This window comes from Canis lupus, chromosome 14 (assembly GCF_048164855.1).
Source record: "Canis lupus baileyi chromosome 14, mCanLup2.hap1, whole genome shotgun sequence".
Classification (NCBI taxonomy): domain Eukaryota; kingdom Metazoa; phylum Chordata; class Mammalia; order Carnivora; family Canidae; genus Canis; species Canis lupus.
Genome location: NC_132851.1, coordinates 62,274,463 through 62,296,621, shown reverse-complemented (window position 1 = coordinate 62,296,621; position 22,159 = coordinate 62,274,463). Strand labels below are relative to the sequence as shown.

At 38.5% G+C, this 22,159-nt stretch overlaps 2 protein-coding genes across 2 annotated transcripts in view; one reads left to right on the top strand and one right to left on the bottom strand.

The window, feature by feature from the left end:
• Positions 1-7,644: 7,644 nt before the first annotated feature.
• UTP3 (UTP3 small subunit processome component) lies at positions 7,645-9,450 on the bottom strand. Its single transcript, XM_072775312.1, has one exon. The coding sequence runs from the start codon at positions 9,154-9,156 to the stop codon at positions 7,720-7,722; it is 1,437 nt and encodes a 478-aa protein (XP_072631413.1). The 5' UTR covers positions 9,157-9,450; the 3' UTR covers positions 7,645-7,719.
• An 85-nt stretch (positions 9,451-9,535) lies between these two features.
• JCHAIN (joining chain of multimeric IgA and IgM) overlaps positions 9,536-22,159 on the top strand; it is a 31,610-nt gene continuing 18,986 nt past the window's right edge. The window contains exon 1 of the mRNA XM_072775315.1: positions 9,536-9,884. Coding sequence (XP_072631416.1) covers positions 9,872-9,884 — 13 coding nt within the window. The 5' untranslated portion in view covers positions 9,536-9,871. The remainder of the gene's footprint in view (positions 9,885-22,159) is intronic.

Genomic DNA, 22,159 nt, shown 5'->3' with positions numbered 1-22,159 from the left:
AAATAATGGTTTTCTGGGCCCCTAGCTGGCTCAGTCAGAAGAGCAAGCGATTCATGATCTCAGGGTCATGAGTTCAAGCCCCATGTTGAATGCAGAGATTACTTAAATAAAACTTAAAAAAATAATGGTTTACTTGAGCTGTTCGTTTTTCATTGTGTCGTACTTGGGAAAAGACTTATTTGAAAACTATACACTCAATTTAAGGCTTCATATTTAACTTCTGATTTTAAAAATACAGGAATTTATTTATATAAAGCCTCAGTGTGAAAGTTCTCTGTAGAGTCCACTGTTCTTTATTTTTGAATCACAAGGTTGTGATGACTGTTATTTTTGCAAAACATTAATTACAAAAATACTTAGTCGATATATGTGTCCTCTCCATGTTTATTTTATTCATATACTCTTAGAAATATAAGCGCTACTTTTTTTTTTTTTTTTTAAGATTGATTGATTTATCCCAGAGAGAGTGAAAGTAAGCAGCAGGCAGGGGCAGAGGAAGGAGGAAAGAAAGAATCCTGAGGCAGACTTTCTGCTGAGTGCAGAGCCCAATACAGGTCTCAATCCCAGGACCCCAAGACCATGACCTGAGCCAATATCAAGAGCTGGGCACTTAACTGACTAAGGCACCCAGGCTCCCCTATAAGCACTACTCTTAATGCAGTATTCTTAATGAGATTACAATGGATTTTTAAGAAATATATTTCCTTTCAGCAATATATTTAACCTTGGTCAAACAGTGGCAGTTTTCTTTGGGTGGAAGAAATATGGATGTATTTTTCCATTTTTCTATTTTCCTGTATTTGCAAGTAGTCTATAGTTGAGGGATGATTTGGATTAGTAGTTTGATGATTATATCTTTTTTATGAAGTTCTAACAGTAAAGAGCAAAGTGGTGATCCCTGTGTTTACTGTGGAGAAGTAGAGTTCAACAAGCTTATGCTAGAGAAGCTTATAAATATTTTGTGTCAGCTTGGAATTTTAATACCTCAGTAGTGTTGCGAAATTATTTGGTTGTTCTGCTTTCTGACCTTCTATTTTTTATTCACCGTTTGTTCCTCTTCTTACACATTGATCAAGTTCTCTTTTAAATTTGTGTCAGGGATGCCTGGGTGGCTCAGTGGTTGAGCGTCAGCCTTCGGCCCAGGTCATGATCCTGGGGTCCTGGGATCGAGTCCGGCATCAGGCTCCCCAAAGGGAGCATTCTTCTCCCTCTGCCTGTGTCTCATGAATAAATAAAATCTTAAAAATAAATTTATGTCAAATCTTTTGCTTAATTGACTTTTCTCTGCTTTAATTGAAATCTTCTTTTCTTGCCTGTATCATTGCAAATGACTCCTAGCTGGTTTTCCTGCCTCTATTTTTAATCTATTCCAATTCCACTGCTCAACAGCAGTTAGAATGAGTAATTTACTTATCTGAAGGCTGATCTAATTATGTTGCATAGATTCTTAAGAACCTTGCTTGTCATCTTCATATCTGGATACAATGTAAAGTCTTTCATGATCTAACCCCTCTCCACCTTCCTAATATTATCTTCCAAACTTGTTTCGCCCTTGTTGCCTTTGGATAAACTTTAAAATGTTTGGCATTCCCCATATTGCCATACTCACTCTTCCTCCAAGATTCTACTCAAATAGAACTTCTCTGCCTTCCTTATGTAAGAGGTACGTGCCTCTTTTAAGGTCCCATAGTATCCTAACTAAGGAGTTAATTGCTCCAACTGCAACAGACCTATCTCTTCTACCGGTGTGTCTACTCCCAAAGTTGACATCTTTGAATTTCTCCTTTTTACAATACACTACAGATTTACTCCTCTAGTGGTTCGCAGAAATCTCTTTCCTCTAAAATCTTATCAAAATTCTGTGCCATTGGGACCCTAAATAGAAGTGATCAAGAAAAGTTGGACTGAAATAAAATTTAAAGAATAAACTTAATTATTTGGCCTTAATTTCCCTTTACATGTATGTTTGAATGTGTTGCAATTAGAAATGTTAAGTACAGTTGACTCTTGACAATGTGATTTTGAACTAAGCAGGTACTCTTCTATGTGGATTCTTTTCAATACAGTACATTTTGGTAAATGTATTTTCTCTATCGTATGATTTTAATATTTTCTTTTCTCTAGCTTACTTTAAGAATACAGTATACAGGTTAGCCCTGGTGGCCCAGCGGTTTAGTGCCACCTTTAGCCTGGGGTGTGATCTTGGAGACCCATGATTGAGTCCCACGTCAGGCTCCCTGCATGGAGCCTGCTTCTCCCTCTGCCTGTGTCTCTGCCTCTCTGTCTCTGTGTCTCCCATGAATAAATAGGTAAAATCTTAAAAAAAAAAAAAAATACAGTATACAATGCATATAACATAAAAAGTACATGTTAATCGACTGTTTATATTATCAGTAAAGCTTCTGGTCAAGAGTAGGCTATTAGTTAAATCTGGGGGGAGTCAAAATGATAAGTGGATTTTCACCTGCATGGGGTGAGGGATGTTGGCATCCTTAATCCCCATATTGTTCAAGTGTCAAGTGTATGTCTGAAAGAGCTCATTTAATAAGTATAAAAGAATTACGGCTGCTAATAAAGTTCTGTTTAGTCATCTACTTATTTTGAATTATCCCTTTTCCTACTTATTGTAAGATGATCTCCTGGGATATATATTAGCATAGGCCACTTAAAGCAATGCTTAAGGGTGAATAAAAGCCAACAGTTCTCTAGTGTAGGGTTTCCGGAGTCCCAACGACTCCTGGTTTCAGAGTCCAGGAACCTACTTGTGGTATGTTAAATGTGATTAAGCCTAGGGTATAGTTCTGGGGGGTAAGGTCCATGGAACTACCAGTTAGGTTTTATACATCATGTTAATATATCATATTTCATTCTTGTTATTAATTTCATCCATGTCTCTGTTATTGGCTAAGAGAAACCTAAAACTAGTGTGCCCGGGGCAATGTTTCCCAAAGTGTATTCTATAGACTGTCTGAATCAGCATCATCTGTTTTGTCTGTTAAAAATACTGGTCCCTGAATTAACACCAGGCCATCTAAATCAGAATTTGTAATGGTAGGGCACAGAAATCTTTTTTAAAACTTACCACCTCATCCTTAGGCACTCTGGTTTGAAAAGCAACTATGAGAGAACCAAGGAAAAAATTAACTCAGGTGCAGTAAATTATTTTTTAAAATGATTAATAGTAAAAAAAAAAAAAAAAGATATTAACTAACACTAAGCACTTTACCTGCCAGCTGCTGTTCTAAATGCTTACTATATGGTTTAACTATTTATTTATTTAAAAGATTTTATTTATTCATGAGAGATACAGAGAAAGAGAAGCAGACACAGGCAGAGGGAGAAGCAGGGTTCCCCGTGGGAACCCGGTGTGGGACTCCATCCTGGGACCCCGGGATCACGCCCTGAACCAAAAGCAGATGCTCAACTGCTGAGCCACCCAGGTGTCCCTATCTGGTTTAACTATTTAAATGGCTATTAACATCATACATTATTCAACATGAGGAAATTGGGACTGAAGTCTGGTAGATCAAAGACACATTGTAAGTGGTGACACTGGGATTTAAACTCAGTCTGGCTCCAGAGGTCAAACTCTTAATGCTACCCTACATTGTTTATTTTTTTACATTGTTTCTCTTAAGGCCCACCATTTTATTCACTTGCTCCAGGGTTTTTGTTTTGTTTATAGTTTTAAAAATGTGGATTTTTAATACTATCATTTAAAGCTTCACTTTGAAGCAAATGTAAAAAAAAAAAATCAATTTTTCTTCAAAAGTGTATAGCTGAAGGAATCCAGAAAACATCTGGAATGCATAGTTAAAGTAACTACATTAAATCAAAAATACTGATATTGAGAAATATACTTTAAGTAAATTTAAAACATACATGTTAACATTTCTTGATTTCGGTGCTGTTAAATTTTTAATTGTTTCTGTGCCTAAACTAAGGCAAAATGCAAATGTGTTGAAAAAATTACTAACTAAAAGAATTTTTAAATTCTAATTACCTGAAGCAATATTGTTTGAAAGATTTGGAACTCTAGTTGAACATGATTTTTTTGAGATCATTTACTATTCAGGCAGTGGTACATGTTCCTCATTGTGATCTCTTGAGATGTAAATTATACTGACCTTCACTTTTCTTAAATTGTTTTGGTAATGTTAACTTATATTACTGTAACATATTAACTTAAAATTCTTTTACTTCAGACAAGCAAGAAATAAGCAATTCTAGTGGTTCCTCAGAGATACCTCTTTTGTGTCAGATATGTGAATTGTTCAAGTTATCTAAGCTATTTTTTTAATCTTTAAGACCACAAAAAGGAATTTCCCAGGTGCCAAAAGCTTTGACCATTAAGGTAGCTTTAGAGGTCTGATAAGGAAATACATTTATTTTTACACAAAAATTAAAGAGATACATTTATTTAATTCCTTCATAAAAATATAGGTAAGAAACTGTGGCTTAGAGAAACTACTACTCAAAGCTAGTCAGCTGGTTAGTGGTAGAGTAAATCACTAATTTGGTATTTTCTACCTTAATTGTTAATATTTTTATTTTCAAGTTACCCATAACTTAACATGCTGACATAAAACTAACAGGGTGTTGCTTTGTATTGATTTTTATTAGAACTGTTACCCATGACACTCCTGAGTTCACAAAGTGAGTCACTATGGTAAAGTGATCACACTGAGTAGTTAATTATTCCCATGTTAGGATGGTACCCAGCATCTCAGTGCCCTTTAAATGTTTGAGTAAGGACAAAATTTGGATGATGTAAATATTATATCCAGCAATTTCTTTGTTACAAAGCTATCAGTTCACATCAGGCAAGGTCATTTTTTACATCTGTAATTAGGATAGCACCATCTATGTCCTAACTATTCCAAATGAATTAAGGTTTACAATGTGTTGTGAGGTCTCCGAAGGAATATTTGGAGAAATATTTAACAGGCATAACTTTTTCCACTTTCCTAAATGGAAGGCTTTTCTTCCTTTAAAACATTTTTCCCTCACCACAACTTTATATATCTGGCAGGGATTTGACATAGAACATCAAATATTTTTTAACCTTTATTTCCTTGCTTTTTGTCTTGTGCCAGGTTTTCTCCAGTCATGTACTCACCCTCTTCTTTCAAACTTAGGGTATTAATTTCTCAACCATTTTTACATAGGACTATACTTTATTCTCTATGTTCCCTAGCTACAACTCATTGGGCACCTGTGAGATGTGTTGTCCTAACACTATGTAGTAAGAGCCAACACGAGGTGATTAGTGTATAACATGAGTCGTTCTAACTGCTTTAATTAATAATTCTACTAATCCTCATAAAAACCCTATGAAGTAGGTACTACTACTAATACTCCCAGTTTAGATGAAAAAACTAAGGAAGAGAGATGAAGTAGCTTACCCGAAGTCATGGGCTAAGTGTTGGAAATGGGTTAGGAACCTGGGTGGTCTAGTCTGCCCTAGAATTGGGAAAACTGTTTTACACCTCTCTCCTTTACACTACTACTACACTCATAATACTTCTAACACCAGATGTGAGCTTTCCCTTTATTAAGCAATTCTTTGACACTGGTTGGGTATTGTACAATTTAACTAAATTCTGACACTCTACTGGATGGTTCAAAGTTATTACCTGTGCTTCTGACTGATCAGCTATAAATCTGAAGTTCTCATTAACTTGCTAGAGTCCAGTTAATTTGCTAGAGTGGCTCACAGAAAAACTTGCAAAAACTTACTTGGTTTACCAGCTTATAAAAGGGTATGACAAAGTATACAGGCGAACAGTCAGATGGAGATGCATATGGTGAGGTATGGGATGGTGCCAAGTACAGAAGCTACTGTCCCTGTGGAGTTGGGAGTGCATCACCCTGTGGGTGTGGATGTGCTCACCAATCTGAAGCTCCCTGAACCTCATACTATTGAGATTTTATGAAGGCTTTCTACCATAAGCACAACAAATCACTAATTCCATTTCCAGCCTCTCTCCCCTGTCTGTTGACTGGGGAGTGGGACTGATAATTCCAAGCTTCTAATTATGATATGGTCTTTCTGGGGAGCAGCCCCCATCCTGGAGCCAAGCAGGAGCCCACACAGTCACCTAATTAGAACAAAAAATGCTCCTCGTACTCTTATCACTTAGGAAATAACAAGGGTTTAGGAGTTCTGTGCCAAGAACCAGGCGCCAAGCCAAAACACGTATTTTCTATGATTTCACAACTCTCACCATTGTTACATCAACTCTCCAAAGTAGGTAGCATTGTACCATATAGATGAAAGAAATGAGTTGGAGATCAAGTAAGAAACTCAAAAGCACCCTAACCTGTACTTTTTCCCACTATATCAGAAAAAGAAGTGTAGGACAGGGCTCTGAAGCCTCAAAGGCTGGATAGAAATCCTAACTCTACTAAATAGCTATGTGACCTTGAAAGTCATTTTTTGTCAGTTTCCTCTTTAAAATACGGCTAATAGAATTTACTGCACAAAAGTTGTAAGAAAGTTAAATACAAATCAAAGTGCTTACAAAAGTCTCTTAGCACTTACTATTAATTTTATTTCCAATCTACCTCTCTACAAGAAAACAAAAGATAAAATAATTTTGATATGGCAGCTGTAAACCAGAGGTTAAGATAAGGCTCAAATTAAGCCGGTTTGGTTCCAAATTCCAAGCCTATGTCCTTTGTAAAGTTAACCTCCAGGAATTTCAGCATCCTCCTAAGTGCTACAGAGAACAGTACCACACTTCACAAAGTTATTGTACAAATTAAATGAGGTAATGCACAACCGGCACATGGCAAGTGTTTAATAAGTATTAACCACTGATCATCTCTGCATCTTTAGCAGCTAGAGAGATTTAATGAATAGTTAATGAACAATGATATAGTTAAAACATCTTTTGTGCTTTCCTTCACTAGTCTTGTCATCTTCTTCCCTGGCATCATCCCAAATAGTTTCAAGTTCTGCATCTCTATCCTACTATAAATGGTCAGAATAACTAAAGAAAAATAAAACGTTTTTTACCACTTGAACTGGTCTCTTACCTTGTAGTAATCCTACCAAGTTTTCGGCAAATGTGGTGTACAAACAGCAACAGCTGCCAAGTCACCAGTACAATATTGAAAATGGAATTTTAACCTTATTTACCACATTAAGGACTATTAGAAAAATGTTCACAATTAATGTAATTAAGGCATATCTTTTTCTGCTTTTAACCAAAGTTCCTCTTCATTCCTAAGCGTTTACCACAATGTACAAGATCTTTAATTAAAACCTATTAATTACAAGTATCCTGCTCAAGAATGACACTTAAGTAAATGAAATCTGTCAGAACTATTTTACAGACTATCTTACAAATAAGATGATTCCAAAGGTGCATTCTCTTCCCAAGGAAAATTACAAAAGTGTTCTAAATTTGACTGTTGCTCCCCAACCAGCTGTGAAATTTTCCTAGGCTACTATTTGACAATATTGGACAACTCTTTTCAACACCGTCTCTTACCAAGAACTCCTGTATTGCTCCCAAATTCTTATATGACTTTAATAATATAAAGAACAAAAAATACTGAGCAGTAAGCCAAATTTCCCTGTTGACAAAATTTTTTTTAAGTTTAAGGTTAGTGTTATATATGTATCAATACAATCACTTCACTAGATAAAAATAAAAATTTATTGATCTTAAAATTATTGCCAAACCAAAAACATTAAGCTAAGTGAAAACTTTATTTAAGCTTAATGCTCTTTTTAACTCCTGCACGGATGCCAGAGAGTTCACCACTGTAACGTTGCTCTTCTCTACGAACTTCACGAACTTGGCCTCTCCTGCGGATTTTGGCTCTTCTGAACTTCTCCCGGTGTTTCACTCTAGGATTGCGATCAATCTTCTTTCTTCTGGGTGTAAGTCCCCTATTTTTAGCAATCTGATAGGTAATGGCTCTCTTCGCATTTTGATCTTCAAGAGCCTGTTCTTCAATACTGTCTTCTTCTTTCTTTCTCTTCAACTTTTGCTGGTCTTCTATTTCTTTATAGTATTTCCGTGCAGCTTCTTCATCAAAATCAGAATCATCAGATACGTCTGTAACAGCAGAGGCAGCAGCAGGAGTCTCTGAAACAGATTTTGGCTTGGCCTTGGTGAATTTCGCTTTTGAAATCGGTTCTTTGTTTCCAGCATCACCTTTAAGTGTGAGGAGATGACGAATTTCAGAAGACAGCTTCTGATCTACAACTGACAGCTTGTTGATCAAATTTCGGTAGGTGACAAGCCTTTCTATGACAGGATGTCCATGTGCAGGGACTCTCCTGGCTTTCAGGATCAAATAAAAGCTGATGTTGGCGCAATAGTTCAAATAGAGGTTGTACTTGGTCCTCAGGTATTGGCTTCCTTTTCCGGGGGGAATGATCCCTTGCTCCACCAACTGTAGCAATGGCTCCAGCTCATCCTTCACTTCAGTCAACTTAAGTTTCAGGTCTTCTATCAGTTCCAAGAGTTCTGGTGACTCTTTCCGCAGCATCTTCAGCTTCTCCTTCACTGAAACTTTCGCCAGATCCTTCACGACCCGGGTCTCGGCCTCATCTACCTGAGATACTGGTTTTGCGAAGGCCTCTACCCAGGTCACCCCAAAATCCTCCTCCTGCAGGGCCTGGGCTAGGCGCCGCTGAATGAGCTGGGCTTCCTCTTCCTCCTCCCTTTCCTCCTCCTCTACTTCCTGTTGACTTTGTCGGCTTCGGGCCTTGGAACCATAGTCTGTGTCGTAGTAAAGTTTTTTCCTCTGACCCCACGACAAACTGGGATCCCCAGATGCCTCGGCCTCGCTCTGCACGGAGCTCCCGCCGTCATCCTCGTCGTCCTCTTCCTCCCCCGCGCTGTCTCCATCTTCATCGTCCTCATCAGCAACATCTAGGGCTAGAACCTCCTCCTCCTCCTCCTCCTCCTCATCGCCATCCTCCTCCTCACTCTCCACTCCGCTCCAGCCTTTAGCCAAGGCGGCCCGAGATCGGGCCTCATGGAAATCATCCACCTTATCTTGGTAGTAGCTGGAGTCCCCCGGCGAGGGTGGCAGTTCCAGACCGTCTTCATTTCCGTCCGCTGGGCCGGGGCCCGCCTTGCCTCGCACCGCGGCCCACTTGGCCGCTCCGCGCCGCCGGGATCCCCCCGCCATAACTCACGGTCTCACGTCCTACGCCGAAGTCGGGCTTTCGGCCACCGGCGACCTCCGCGAACCAGCCGCGCGCTCGGGCAACACGCTTCCTTGTTTGGCCACGCGCCCTCCTCCGCGGGGAGCTTGCGGGCCGGTCGCTAGGCCGCGGGGGCGCCGCCTCCTTCCGGCCCCCAGGACGCTCTCCCCGCCGCGTGCGCACCGGGACTTCCGCTCCGTCGCGTCCACTCCGTGTCGGCCAGAGCACCGCCCTCCCTTCGCGTTCGCCCTTTAACGCCAATCGATTCCGGTGGATCGAACCCCGTCCGTGTAGGAACAACAGACGTGGGAAGTTCCGTTCCGTCGGCCTGTTCTGAACTCTCGCGAGTCTGGGCGTGGCTGTGGCCGGGAGCGCGAGGGCAGCGGGGCCAGTAGGGGGGGCTCAGTCTCTACGCCTCGCGCCCGGGGCCGGAGTCGGGGCCGATGTGGGTCTCTCGCAAGTCTCCGGCTGTGCAGTTGTCGTAGCTCCTCTCCTCTTCCTGCCGAGAGGTCAAACAGCCCTTCTCCCCGCAACGTGCAGATACTACACCTCTTGGGCACCGTGGCCTGAGGCCCGCGTGGCGCCGCGGGTGTCGGGCATCCTGGCGGGCCCCCGGCTGCTGGCCCCGGGCGCGGGGACCCCACGGGGGCTTGCGGCCCTGGCGGGGTCCCCGGCACAGTGGCCTGGCACAGAGTCAGTATGTGTTTCACGAGTAAGTACTGAAGTTAGGGTATCTGACCTCCTGGCATCTCAGGTGCTTCACGAAATCGAATGATGCCCGCAGGGGTGCGCGCATCCCGGAGGGGGCAGCCTGGCTGCACTGGCTCTTAGGAATCACTCATTCCGGAGACTGTCGTTTTATACGTGTGGAAAGGGTTTTTGTTTTTTTGTTTTTTTTTTTTTGTTTTTTTGTTTTTTTGTTTTTTTTTTTTTTTTTTTGTTTTTTTTTTTTTTTTTTGTTTTTTGTTTTTTTTTTGTTTTTTTTTGTTTTTTTGTTTTTGTTTTTGTTTTTGTTTTGTTTTTTTTTGAGGAAGAGGGTGGTCATAATAGAGAAGAATCCATCCAACTTGTCTTCAGAAGTATTATTAGGGCTACAGGTACGAAAAGACTGTCCTATAATCTTGGAATGATTCAAGGTTTAAGTTTTCAGACACTACACAGAATAGATTCAGTATTAATGACGCCTTCAGATGTAGGGAGTTGGAGTCTGAACCCTCAGCAAGATCCTAAACCTAGGAGCGACGTACAGTTTCCTTGAAGAACAAAAAGTGTCCTTTTTTTTGGAAAAATCATACACATTTTTAGAAGAGTGACGTTTCGGATTAAATATTTTCGAAATGCTAAATGTTCTCTTAAGCACTTCAAAGCCTTTGTAAGCTTTTAGACAAATGCAATGTAGTGAAATTAAAAGGTGTGGAGAAAAGCCCTATGTTATGGGTTGGGGGGGGGAGGGGAGTTATTCTGTATGTTGGTAAATTGAACACCAATAAAAAATAAATTAAAAAAAAAAGCCCTATGTTCTGACTGGTAAGCACAGAATTCACTTTTGAATGTAAATTTTAATGGATTTTATTATTGAGCAAATATTAGCCGCTTAGTAACTGTAGCAGCTGCTACATGTAGATCCTAAGGTGAATTAGCCAGAGTGTCTTCCCTCAAAGAGTTTATTTATTTTTATTTTTTGATTTATTTATGAGAGAGAGAGAGAGAGAGGCAGAGACAGAAGCAGGCTCCACGCAGGGAGCCCGACGTGGGACTCGACCCTGGGTCTCCAGGATCACGCCCTGGGCCAAAGGCGGCATTAAGCCGCTGAGCCACTGGGCTGCCCCCTCAAAGAGTTTATAATCAGGTATAAAAGAAGACATACATACAAATTACTAAAATACAAAGCAATCTGTGATGTAAACTTAGTGCTGCGAGAGGTTGGAGGAGGGGTGAGAGATTGCTTCTGGACTGTTATTCTGAAATACTGCTTAAAGAATGTTGCACCTAAGTGGGACTGTAATTATATCCTGCTTTAAATGTATTAAATTTTCATTATACATAAAAAATTAAGTTTCGCTGAGGCCCACAAATCCCAGTTTTTCTGCTTAATTTTATTGCAACTTATTTGGAATTTATGGCCATTCTTCAGGACCAGAATGCATATATTTTTATAGAAAAGTTAGAGAAATATTTTTGATGGGAATGATCAGATTGCTCTAATATTATTTCTACTAAAGATTACATTTCCTGACCAGAAAAAGAGTTGCAATATCCAATGTGCGTGGAGAGAGAGCTGTAGTCCAACATTCTGAGACTTTTTTGATAAAGAACCGTTCAGAAGCCAGTTTTTCGATTCCAACAGCTCCTCTAGCCTGGCCTTCCATGGCTTAATCTTACAAGTTTTTTAATTTACCATTTAGGTGAGGAGATTTTTTTTTTTTTCACCTCAAAAATTTGTATTTCTGAAAAGACAGGTTAATAGTTTTGTTATGAGCCTATGCCAACCAAAGTGGAAAACAAGATGCTTGGGTAGCTCAGTCAGTTAAGCATCCTTGACTCTTGGTTTCGGCTCAGGTCACGATCTCAGGGTCATGAGACTGAGCCTCCCATGAGGCTTGAGCTCAGTGTAGAGTTTGCTTGTCCGTCCTTCTGCTCTTCCCTTTGCTCTTGGTCTGTCTCTTTCTCTAAAATAAATAAATAAAGTCTTAAAAAAAATAAAGTGAAAAACACCTGATCCCCAGAGGAAATGAACAAATATTGAATAATATTTGACATTTAACCATTATATTTGTGGCAACTATAAGGAAATGAACAAATATTGAATAATATTTGACATTTAACCATTATATTTGTGGCAACTATAATTCATCATCAACCTTAATATTTATTACATTATTGTGATGCCTGGCTTAGGAGTTAGCAAACTACACTTAATGAGGGCCAACAGGTTTTTGTTTTCTCAGAATACCCTTTGGCCTTATTCTAGGACCTTTGGGAGACTTGCTTACTGTGGAAGATAGGGATTGGTGAATGGCAGGCTGGGTGATATGAGGATGCTTTCTTTATTCAAGGCATGAGTCTTGGGTGTTGAAGGTATTCTACCACCAGACGTGCTGGAATCGATATCCCTTGTGACTGTGCAGCAATAGCAATAATAATAGCAACAACAGCAACAATAGCTAGCACTGAGAGCGGTTATTATGTGCCAAGAGCGTTACAAGCTCTTGGCATTCAGCTGTATGAGGAAGGTACTATAATAATCTCCAACTGAAGAAACTGAGATACATAGAATCTAGAGGAGGTCATAAGGCTAGTACGTGGTAGAGGTAGGTTTGAACCCAGATAGTCTGGCTTCAAATCCACACTGTACTGTAGCTAACTACTTGGCTATTACTGGCTTTCAAATGTTCCCTTTATGACTCTCATTTCCAGTCTCTGCTGTACATTTGATTCAGGATCGCCAGATATACCTTCCTAGAATATCATCTCTATCATCACACATCCTTGTTTTAAAACTCGCAATGAGGGATCCCTGGGTGGCGCAGCGGTTTGGCGCCTGCCTTTGGCCCAGGGCGCGATCCTGGAGACCCGGGATCGAATCCCACGTTGGGCTCCCGGTGCATGGAGCCTGCTTCTCCCTCTGCCTATGTCTCTGCCTCTCTCTCTCTCTCTGACTATCATAAATAAATAAAAATTAAAAAAAATAAAACTTGCAATGACTGTCAGTTACTATCAAGATAAAGTTCACAGCATATGTGACCCTCCCTCAATTTTACCAAAAAGTAACCTTTCCAGCCATATCTTTGATTACTCCTCAACTAAAACTTTTCCCTCTAATTTACATGCTCTACTACTCTACTTCCCTCCCCTAAGTCTATGAGCCCCATTAAGTCTAGATCCATGTAGTCATTTTTTGAATCCCCAGAATCCAGGTCAGTACTTGAGTAAATGTTTCTACACTCAGTCTCAGCATATCAGAATGGCAGCCTTTAAAACAATGAATTACACAGTGTCTTTTTTGCCTCTCCAGTCATCAGCAGTTTTTTTTTTTTAATTTAAAAGTAACATTTGAAACATGAAATATTTATTACATGGCTTTGTGTACTTTGGCTCATAGTTAAATGCATTTTTACTCTTAATACCAGTATCACAGAGTAGGTAGTGATGACTGAAGTTGTCCAAAGTAGCTTGTTTTTTGTTTTCTTTTTTAATGCTCAGAGAAATAGTAAAGGTGAAAATAATTTTATATGTAGTAATAATGGGAAAATGCATCCTTGATGTTAATGCTACCAAATTCTTTAGATAGTTCGACATAATCACAGAAACTCCTTGAGCTATTTTTGGGTGCAGAAAAGAAAGAAGGATTATTTTTAACTGTAAAAAAGAAAATGGAAGAGAAGAAATATAGTTGCCATCTGCTTTCTTTTCTCTCAAAAACCACTTACCCTGAAACCAGTAGGTTAGTTTCTTTTTGCAACTAAGCACTGTATCTATTTAAAGACACAAAAAAATCCTAAAAGTGATCTGGAAGTAAAATATAGAACTTGTACTGAAATATGGAATAAACATATGAACTCTTCTAAGCTTTTAACTGAAGATGACTTGGGTTTGGTGGCCTTAATTAAAAAATGAAGAATTTAATGAGATTGTAACACACACTTCCCCTTCCAAACTCTAATATAACTAAATACTGTGTAATTGTTTCCCAAACATGATTTTAATCCTTTTTGTTTTTCTTTATCATAAGGAACCTTGTAGATATAATTATTTATATAGTAGCCATTGATTCAATGAAAATTATAGCTTTGATGGGGAAGGTCTTTTGAAACATGGTTCAGATAAAATATTTTTCTTTAAGCCATTTCTCATTCTCTATAGAAAAAAGGACTTAGCTCTTAGCCTAATATTCAGGGTTTTCCTTTATGTGGTCCCAACTTATTTTTCCAGCTACTTTCCTACTATTTTCCGCGAGGAATTCTACCATCCAGCCAAACTAAAATACTCATTGTTATTTTTTCTTTTTGAGATTTCCTTCTCTTGGCCTTTGCTTATGCTGCCCTACAGCTCAATTCTTAGATGGCCTCCAAGGCCCACCTAAACTCTCATCTTCTCCAGGCTGCATTCTCTGATCTTCCTTCCATTAGCATCTGACAGCCCTTTAACTCCTCCTATGTTGGGATTTTAAAACATTGTCTTCATTGTGTCATTGTGTTAAGAATATTTATACACTTGTCTCATCTTTCCTCCAAGATATATCACTGTTCATCTCCAACCATTACGATATCTAATACAATTACTCAGTTACTATACATAGTAAGTACTGATAAATAGCTAATCAAGTAATGAGAGTTAAATTGAGCTCTGTTAAATTTCAGTAAGGTATTAGAAGTTATTAAAAGCAACCTAAGAAGTTAATAAGCTTCTGCAAATGGGACATTGGTCTATACCTATTTTTGATATTAAGAGATAAATTAAACTCTATGCTAAGAGCAAAGGAAAACCATGGAGTAAAGGGAAGAGGTAAGATTATAGGCAGAATGTTTGTATTGAGTTTGTTACAGCATTTAGGTGATGATTTAGTGTCTAAACTAGGGCCCTGTGAACAAGGATATAAACAGTGGACAGATTAGGAACTATTTGGGAGGTGGTATTATAAGATTTAGTGTCTGATTAAGTGTAAGGGACAAAGAGTTACAGTGACTCCCAGATTTTCTTGGACAAATGAGTAAGATGATAGTAAACTACTCCCCCGCCCCCCCCCCCCCCCCCCCCCCCACTAGGATAGAAAACTCAGGAGGAAAGAGGTTAGCAGGGTGCAGGAAATGAGACAATAAGCTTTAGACATGCTGCATTTGAGGTGTCTGTGAAGAGGTTCAAGTGTCTAATGTTTATTGACAGTAGAATATATGAGCCTGAAGCTTAGGAAAAATATTTAAACCAGAAAAGACATTTGGGAGTCTTCAACATTCAGATGGAACATGGAACTATATGATATTTAATTGAAAACAGACAACAACTTTTGATTGTCTTTACTTAAGTAGCTAGCACACATGAACTAGAAGAAATATACTACCTGTTTGCCACTACAGTTATAAGAGCGTCTATCATTAAGTATGAAACTTAAAAGGTTCAGGTTCATAAATAAGTTCTAACGCAGTTAAATATATAATGTAAACCTATTAAAGTTTAAGACATCTAGTTTAAGACATGTACCCTGTGAACATACCACCAAAAACAACAACAAAATACATCTGAATAAAGCCTCCATGTGTGCTCAACTTGCATTTTTATCATGTCCAGGTTTTAATACCTGTCTGGGCTTTCTCCACTAGCTATTATCAATTTTTAACATTGAATATTTTGGGAGATACTGATTGTGTATCTGGTACTGTGTTAGGTATTTTATTTTATTATTATTTTTAAAGATTTTATTTATTTATTCATGAGACAGAGAGAGAGTGGGAGTGGGGTGCAGAGACACAGGCAGAGGGAAAAGCAGGTTCCATGCAGGGAGCCTGATGTGGGACTTGATCCCAGGTCTCCAGGATCAGGCTCTGGGCTGAAGGCGGCGCTAAGCCGCTGAGCCACCCGGGCTACCCTGTGTTAGGTATTTTAAGTACATTATCTTACTACACTATGTCAATGAGAAGGGTGCTATTATTATTCTCTTTTCTCAGATGAGGCTCAGAAATGTAAAGTAATTTACCCAAGGTTATATAACTGGTAGTTCAACTCAAGTCTGTCTCACACTGAGGTTGGTTTTTAAAATCATTTTATTCTACTTTTTCCTAACATATTTTATCACTAATGGAAAACTTGTAGAGCCCCAAAACCTACGCATTTCTTTTTCAATATGTGCTGAAAAACCTGGACCCTCAGATTTATAAACTCAGATTGCTCATAGATATGATATGAAATTCAACCAACAAAATGGCAGAAAAACAAGAGAAGAGCGATCAGCTATATTTCATCTCTCTTGTTCTGGCATGGATGTAGTAGATGTGTTCAGAATACAGGCAAATAAACATAAGGCATAGTTAGAGGCTATCATTCAGAGACTGTTCTGCTGTTTCCACATTGATTAATTTTGGGCAGATTTATTCTGTTTTTCTTCTCTGATTTTGGTAAAATTGTTTATTTGTTGTAAATTATTTTCCTTCAACTTCTTTCTGTCTACACTGATTGCCATATTGGAGCATTACTTCACACTGTGATTATGAGCCACTATAATTAATGTTCTGCTATACAATATTTAAAGTAATAGTGAACACATTAGTGTTTACAGAAGTATTTCCTTTTGTATAAATGTAAATAACTGAAAATGTTCTGTTTATATTTGAAAACTTGTTTTATGGGTGCCTGGGTGACTCATTTGTTAAGTGTCTGACTTTGGGTCTGGTTATGATCCCAGGGTCCTGGGATCAAGCCCCACATCAGGCTCTCTGCTCAGCAGAGAGCCTGCTTCTTCTTCCTCTGCCTGCCGCTCTGCCTGTTTGTGTTCTCTCTTTCTCGTTCTCTCTCAAAAAAATAAATGAAATCTTTTAAAAAAAAACCTTATTTTATGTTGCTAAGGAACTGAACTAAAGATATTTGATAGTCAAGTATAATTATCTAAACAAAATCACTACTCTACAACCAATTCATACAATAATGCTAAATTTACATCCATGTAAAATATTTTTATTTTGCACAGCATACAAAATTGCACTAGATACTTAAGGGAGGATATGTTGAAACATAAAATAACAGTTTCTGAATTTCTGTTGCCCATATTGAACATTCATTTCCTTGAATAGCTGTGTTTTCTCTCAACTCCAAATTGTCAGTGTTATATTTTATCCTAAACCATATTCATCCCTTTTTTGCCTGACTTCTACTCACCTTTCAATCTCACTGTAGATATTCCTTCCCCTTGGAAGCTTTTCTTGATGCTGCCTACCCTCTCCCCTGAACATCTGTGCTCCTATGGCACATTGTACTTTGTCATTATGTAAATATATGTTATTATTACCTAATAAACTGTGAACCCTCTGATTAAAGGTCAAACTTTTCTTGTTCACTTGTATCCCTGCCATGTAGAGTAGATGTCAATAGATATTTTTTGAAAGAAAAAAAAATGAATGAATGAACATTTGAATTAAGGGGTAGGTAAGAAGCATTGGCCTTATAGACCGCCTCATAAATATTTACTATAATGGCAAATTTATTTCAGTGCCTTAAAGAGAAATTTTTTAAAAAGATTTTTAAAGATTTTATTTATTCATAAAGACACAGAGAGTGTGCAGAAACATAGGCAGAGGGAGAAGCAGGCTTCATGAGGAAAGCCCAGTGTGGGACTTGATCCCAGGATCCTGGGATCACGACCTGAGCCAAAGGCAGATGCTCAACCACTGAGCCACCCACCCAGGTGACCCTAAAAAGATTTTTAAGTAATCTCTCCACCCAGCATGGGGCTCAAACTCAAAACCTCTAGATCAAGAGTTGCATGTTCTCCTGATGGAGCCAGCCAGGTGCCCGTAAAGAGAAACTTTTTTTAAAATAAAAATACATGGTTGCCCCATTTATACTAGGATAGTATGAGCTAAAATGATACCTAATTAATTTCTGATTGGTGCTATAATATATTACCACAAACTTAGTGGCTTATGACAATACACATTTATTATCCTTACAGTTCTGTAGAAGTCCGACATGGTCTGATTGGGCTAAAATCAAGGTGTCAGCAGGGCTGTGTTCCTTCTGGAGGCTCTAAGGGAGAATCTGTTTCCTTGCCTTTTCCAGCTTCTAGATGCTACCTACATGTCCTGGCTAATGGCTTTTTCCTTTAACTTCAAAGCCAGCAGTGCAGGATCTTCAAGCCTCTCCTTCAGTCTTTGATGCCGTGCCTCCATCTTTCCCTTATAAGGATCCTTGTGATTATATTGGACCCACCTGGATAATCTAGGATAATGTACCCATCTGCAGATTAGCTGATTAGTAACCAAAATTCCACCCGCAACCTATATTCCTTCTTGTCATGTAATATCATATTCATAGGTTCTGAGAATTAGGACATGGACATATCTTAGATGGGCCACTGTTCTGCCAACCATTATACCTTGGTATTTATGTCATTCTGAAAGAAGATGCTATCTTTTCTCAACATAAAAGAAGAATAATAATAGTTGTTAAAATAAATGAGTTTTTATATATGTTGCAGGCATGTCCTAGGTGCTTTACGACTGTTAATTCTCATCAATCCCATGAAGTATGGACCATGGTTATGCTCATTTTACAGATGAAATTGAGTTAAAAGGAGTTTAAATAACTTACCAAAGCCCCATTTAAACCCAGGCAATCTGACTTCAGAGCCTTTGCTTTGTTCAGTAGGAAGATGGTAGATAGAGCAGTGTGTCTCTTAAAACATATCTCTACAGTGTAAAGTATTATGTTGTTCTAGGTATTATATAAATTATTAAAATTAAGATAAATTTATGAGTATAATGTTGCAAAATTGGTTGGGAATTAATCAATTATTGCATATCTTTTGGGCCAAAGCAGCTTATTTGAAACTCTGAGGGAGATACAAAAGAATTACTATGATTGTCTTACAAGAATGCATTAGGTATTTTAAAAATAATTAACTCAATATTCTCCAGCATGAATCTATGCTTTCTTATCAGGGAAAAAAGATTTAGTACGGCACTTATATATGACATAAAAACTCTGAATAGAAGAGTTAGAGCAAGAAAACTTTTATTTTCTCATCCATTTTTCTAACTGATTCTTTATAATTCTTCTTTGGTGTTTCCTCATATCCTGTTCTTTGGTGCCAATTGCTACCATTCTTTATGAACCTCTCTCTGCATTTAGAAAACATTAATTTAGTACAAGGGATAAATTAAACACACATGAAGAGAAGTGATAAAAATGTAAAATAATATGCTAACTCATGTAAAATGACAGATATAAGATGAGCAATGAGTACAGAGAATAGTGGAGTGAACAGAATGGAATGACATTATGTGGGGAAGACTTAGGAGAATTAATTTTAAAGATTTTAGGATTTTTGACAAGAACTGACAGAAAGGAAGAAGAAATTTATGGTGAGGAGAATGACAGAGTAAAAAAGATTCTGAAACAGGAATTAGCAAATCATGTATAGGAAAAGGAAAGCAGACATATTTGAATAGAGCAGAGGCCTCCTCCAAAAATAGATTACAATTTCCTTAAAGCAGCAAGGGACCAGACCACTGGAATTCATGAACTGAAAGGAGAATATTGTTGTTTGAGGGGTTTCCGGGAAATCTTGTTAATCATTGTATCTCTAAAGAAATTATTGTGAAATCTACACTGTTGGACTTTTTTAATGGATTTTTAGAAATAGGCTGATTATAAACCAGGACCTGCCCACACGGTAAGAGGAAAGAGCTCTGCGTTATAGTCAGACGACTGACATGTAACATCCCAAATAGCAGTTCTATGAAAAGCCACTGCAGGTGCAAGTTTATTTAAAAACAGACCACAACACAGGTGCAATTCTCCTCATAAACATTTAACCACAAAAGATTACCCTAAAAGTCTCTGTGGAAAGCCGTTGGAAAAAAGAGAGGTCAGGTTTTTGTCTTAATTTTTTAAGTTTTAAAAAGAACTTGGGAAAAGTTTCTTCCTCATAATTTGTGTTCTTTTAAAACTTAGTTTTTGCCTCCTGATGTCTAAATATAAGTTTTACATATGCTGTGATTAGGTACAGATAAATAATAAGAAATTCTGTGTGCAATCAGCAAAAAATGTTTAGGATTAAAAAATTTCAATTAGATGAAATTTTTCCTCATAGATATGAAAAAATAATGACTTAGTTTTGTGGCAGATAAATTGGATTGGCAGTTAGGAGACCTATGCTCCACTTTTAGCTTTAGAATGACTTAATTCTGAAATTCAAAATAGATCCTAAACTTAGACAATTCAAATGGGAAAAAAGGTTACTCCTATAAAGAAGTGAATGGTATCATTTACTGTAGTTCTGCTACAGTTCTAGGGTCATCTTCCCTGATACTTGACCTAACCAATCTCTTTCCCATCTTGAGCCTTTTACTTGATATTTCCTTTCTTTTTGGAACAGTGTTTGATTCTGTGGCAGGCAAAATAATGTCCCCTGCAACCCCTACCCCCACCCCCACCCCAAGTGCATGTAATCCCTAGAACCTGTGAATATGTTAACTGTTACATAGCAAAGGAGATTTACAGATGTGGCTAAGGGAGTGGGCTTTAACATGGGGAGTTTATCCTCAATTATCTGGATGGGCCCAATGTAGTCACATGACATCCTAAAAGCAGAGACCTCCCTGGCTGGAAACAAGGGAGATGAAGCAAAAGCAGAGATCAGAGCAGGACTTGACCCATTATTACTACCTTTAAAGATTAAGGAGGCCACTAGCCAGGGATACTGTCATCATCTAGAAGCTGAGAACAACCTCCACCTGATAGTAGGCAAGGAAATGGAGATGTCACCCCTAAAGCTTAAGTACTGAATATTGCCAAAACCCGGAATGAGTTTAGAAGTATATTCTTCGTCAGAACCTCAAGATAAGAGCGAGGCTCTGTCTCTTGGCAGTCTGTTCCTGGTGTTTTTCTCTGGACTCCATCATTTTCTTGGCCAAAAGTTTAGCATATTCTGCAGCCTCTTTCTTACTTTTTTTAGTATGCTGTTTCTTCAGAGCAATATGCTGGTGTTTGTGTTAGAAGACACGTGGAGTAACAACACGTTGAATCTCGGACACTTTGGTTCTAGGTTTCTCATTTTTGTTTAGGGGCTATATCACAACATACAGGCAGATATCATCTTTTTTAGAGAGATTGAAAAATTTGTGGGTTCTGCTAGCTATTTTGGGCTCCAAGCAATGAGGCATAATCATATCAGTGAGTCCAGAAATATCCCCCCCCCCTTTTTTTTTACAATGACCAAGTTGAGAGCACTGAGATTGGGATCCACAATGCAACCCCAAACAGATTTGCCCTTTATTTCTCTAGTCCTCCTTGGCTTATAGCAAGAATGCTCTTTATTCAGCTGCAAGTAGATATAGCCATGAGTCAGGACACTCTGGGGAAGCCTTGTTTGTCATTACCACCACCGATTCAGACCTTGTAACCCTTCCATGCTGCACCAAGAGTGTTAGCAGCAACTTCTGTGGTGATATGCTCCTCATAAAGGGTACAAAGTTTGCGTTCATCGTCCACTTCAATGAGTGAGTTTCTGGCAGCCAGTAGCTGAGAAAGAGGTGTTCGTCTTCATCCTAAAGTAGCTCACTGCCTCCAAGGCACCATGAAAGAGAGCTGATAATGATTCTTGATAAGTTACATCTGCTCTTGTGGAATTGAGAAGAGAGTACCTTACAGGAGTTTTGGGAAGTCCAGAGCAACCCAGTCAGGATGATCTTGCGGGCAAGAGTAGATTGCCAGTCAGATAAAAGGCTTTAGCTCATTTTAGAAAACTTCCTTTTTAATCTTTGTGAATAACTTTATCTACAACAGATTTGTGGAACTCTGAGTGACTACAGGATGTTTGGGACTTTCAGGATGTTTGAAATTAAACTGGTTGCAATTATATGTTCCTTATATTGTGTATATATACACACATAAAGAATTTCCCACTTTTGAATGCTTTATCTTCGTTCACTTCTCTTGGAGATTATTTTTTGTTAGTTTGTCTTGGCTGAAGATCCTTCCTCGGGTGCTAATAGGATCTTCTCTCAGTTTATTTTTCTGGGTTGATTCAAAAGTTACTTTTATATTGACTAGCATTTCAGAGGTATAGAAAGTAGAGATATGGTAGATGTAGGTATAGAGGCCGTGTTCCTGATCATCCTATTTGAGATGCTGTGTTTTTGTAGCAGATTTGGACAATACTATTCATTACCAAAACTTGTTTTCCATATAAAGTTCAAGGACAAATGGGAACAATAATTTGTTATGCTGAATGCAGAATTTAATCCATTAAAGGGAAAATAGAATTCAGCTACATCT

What these genes read in the sequence shown, in the direction of transcription:
- UTP3 (XM_072775312.1), bottom strand. Translation starts at nt 9,156, where the DNA reads ATGGCGGGGGGATCCCGGCGGCGCGGAGCGGCCAAGTGGGCCGCGGTG.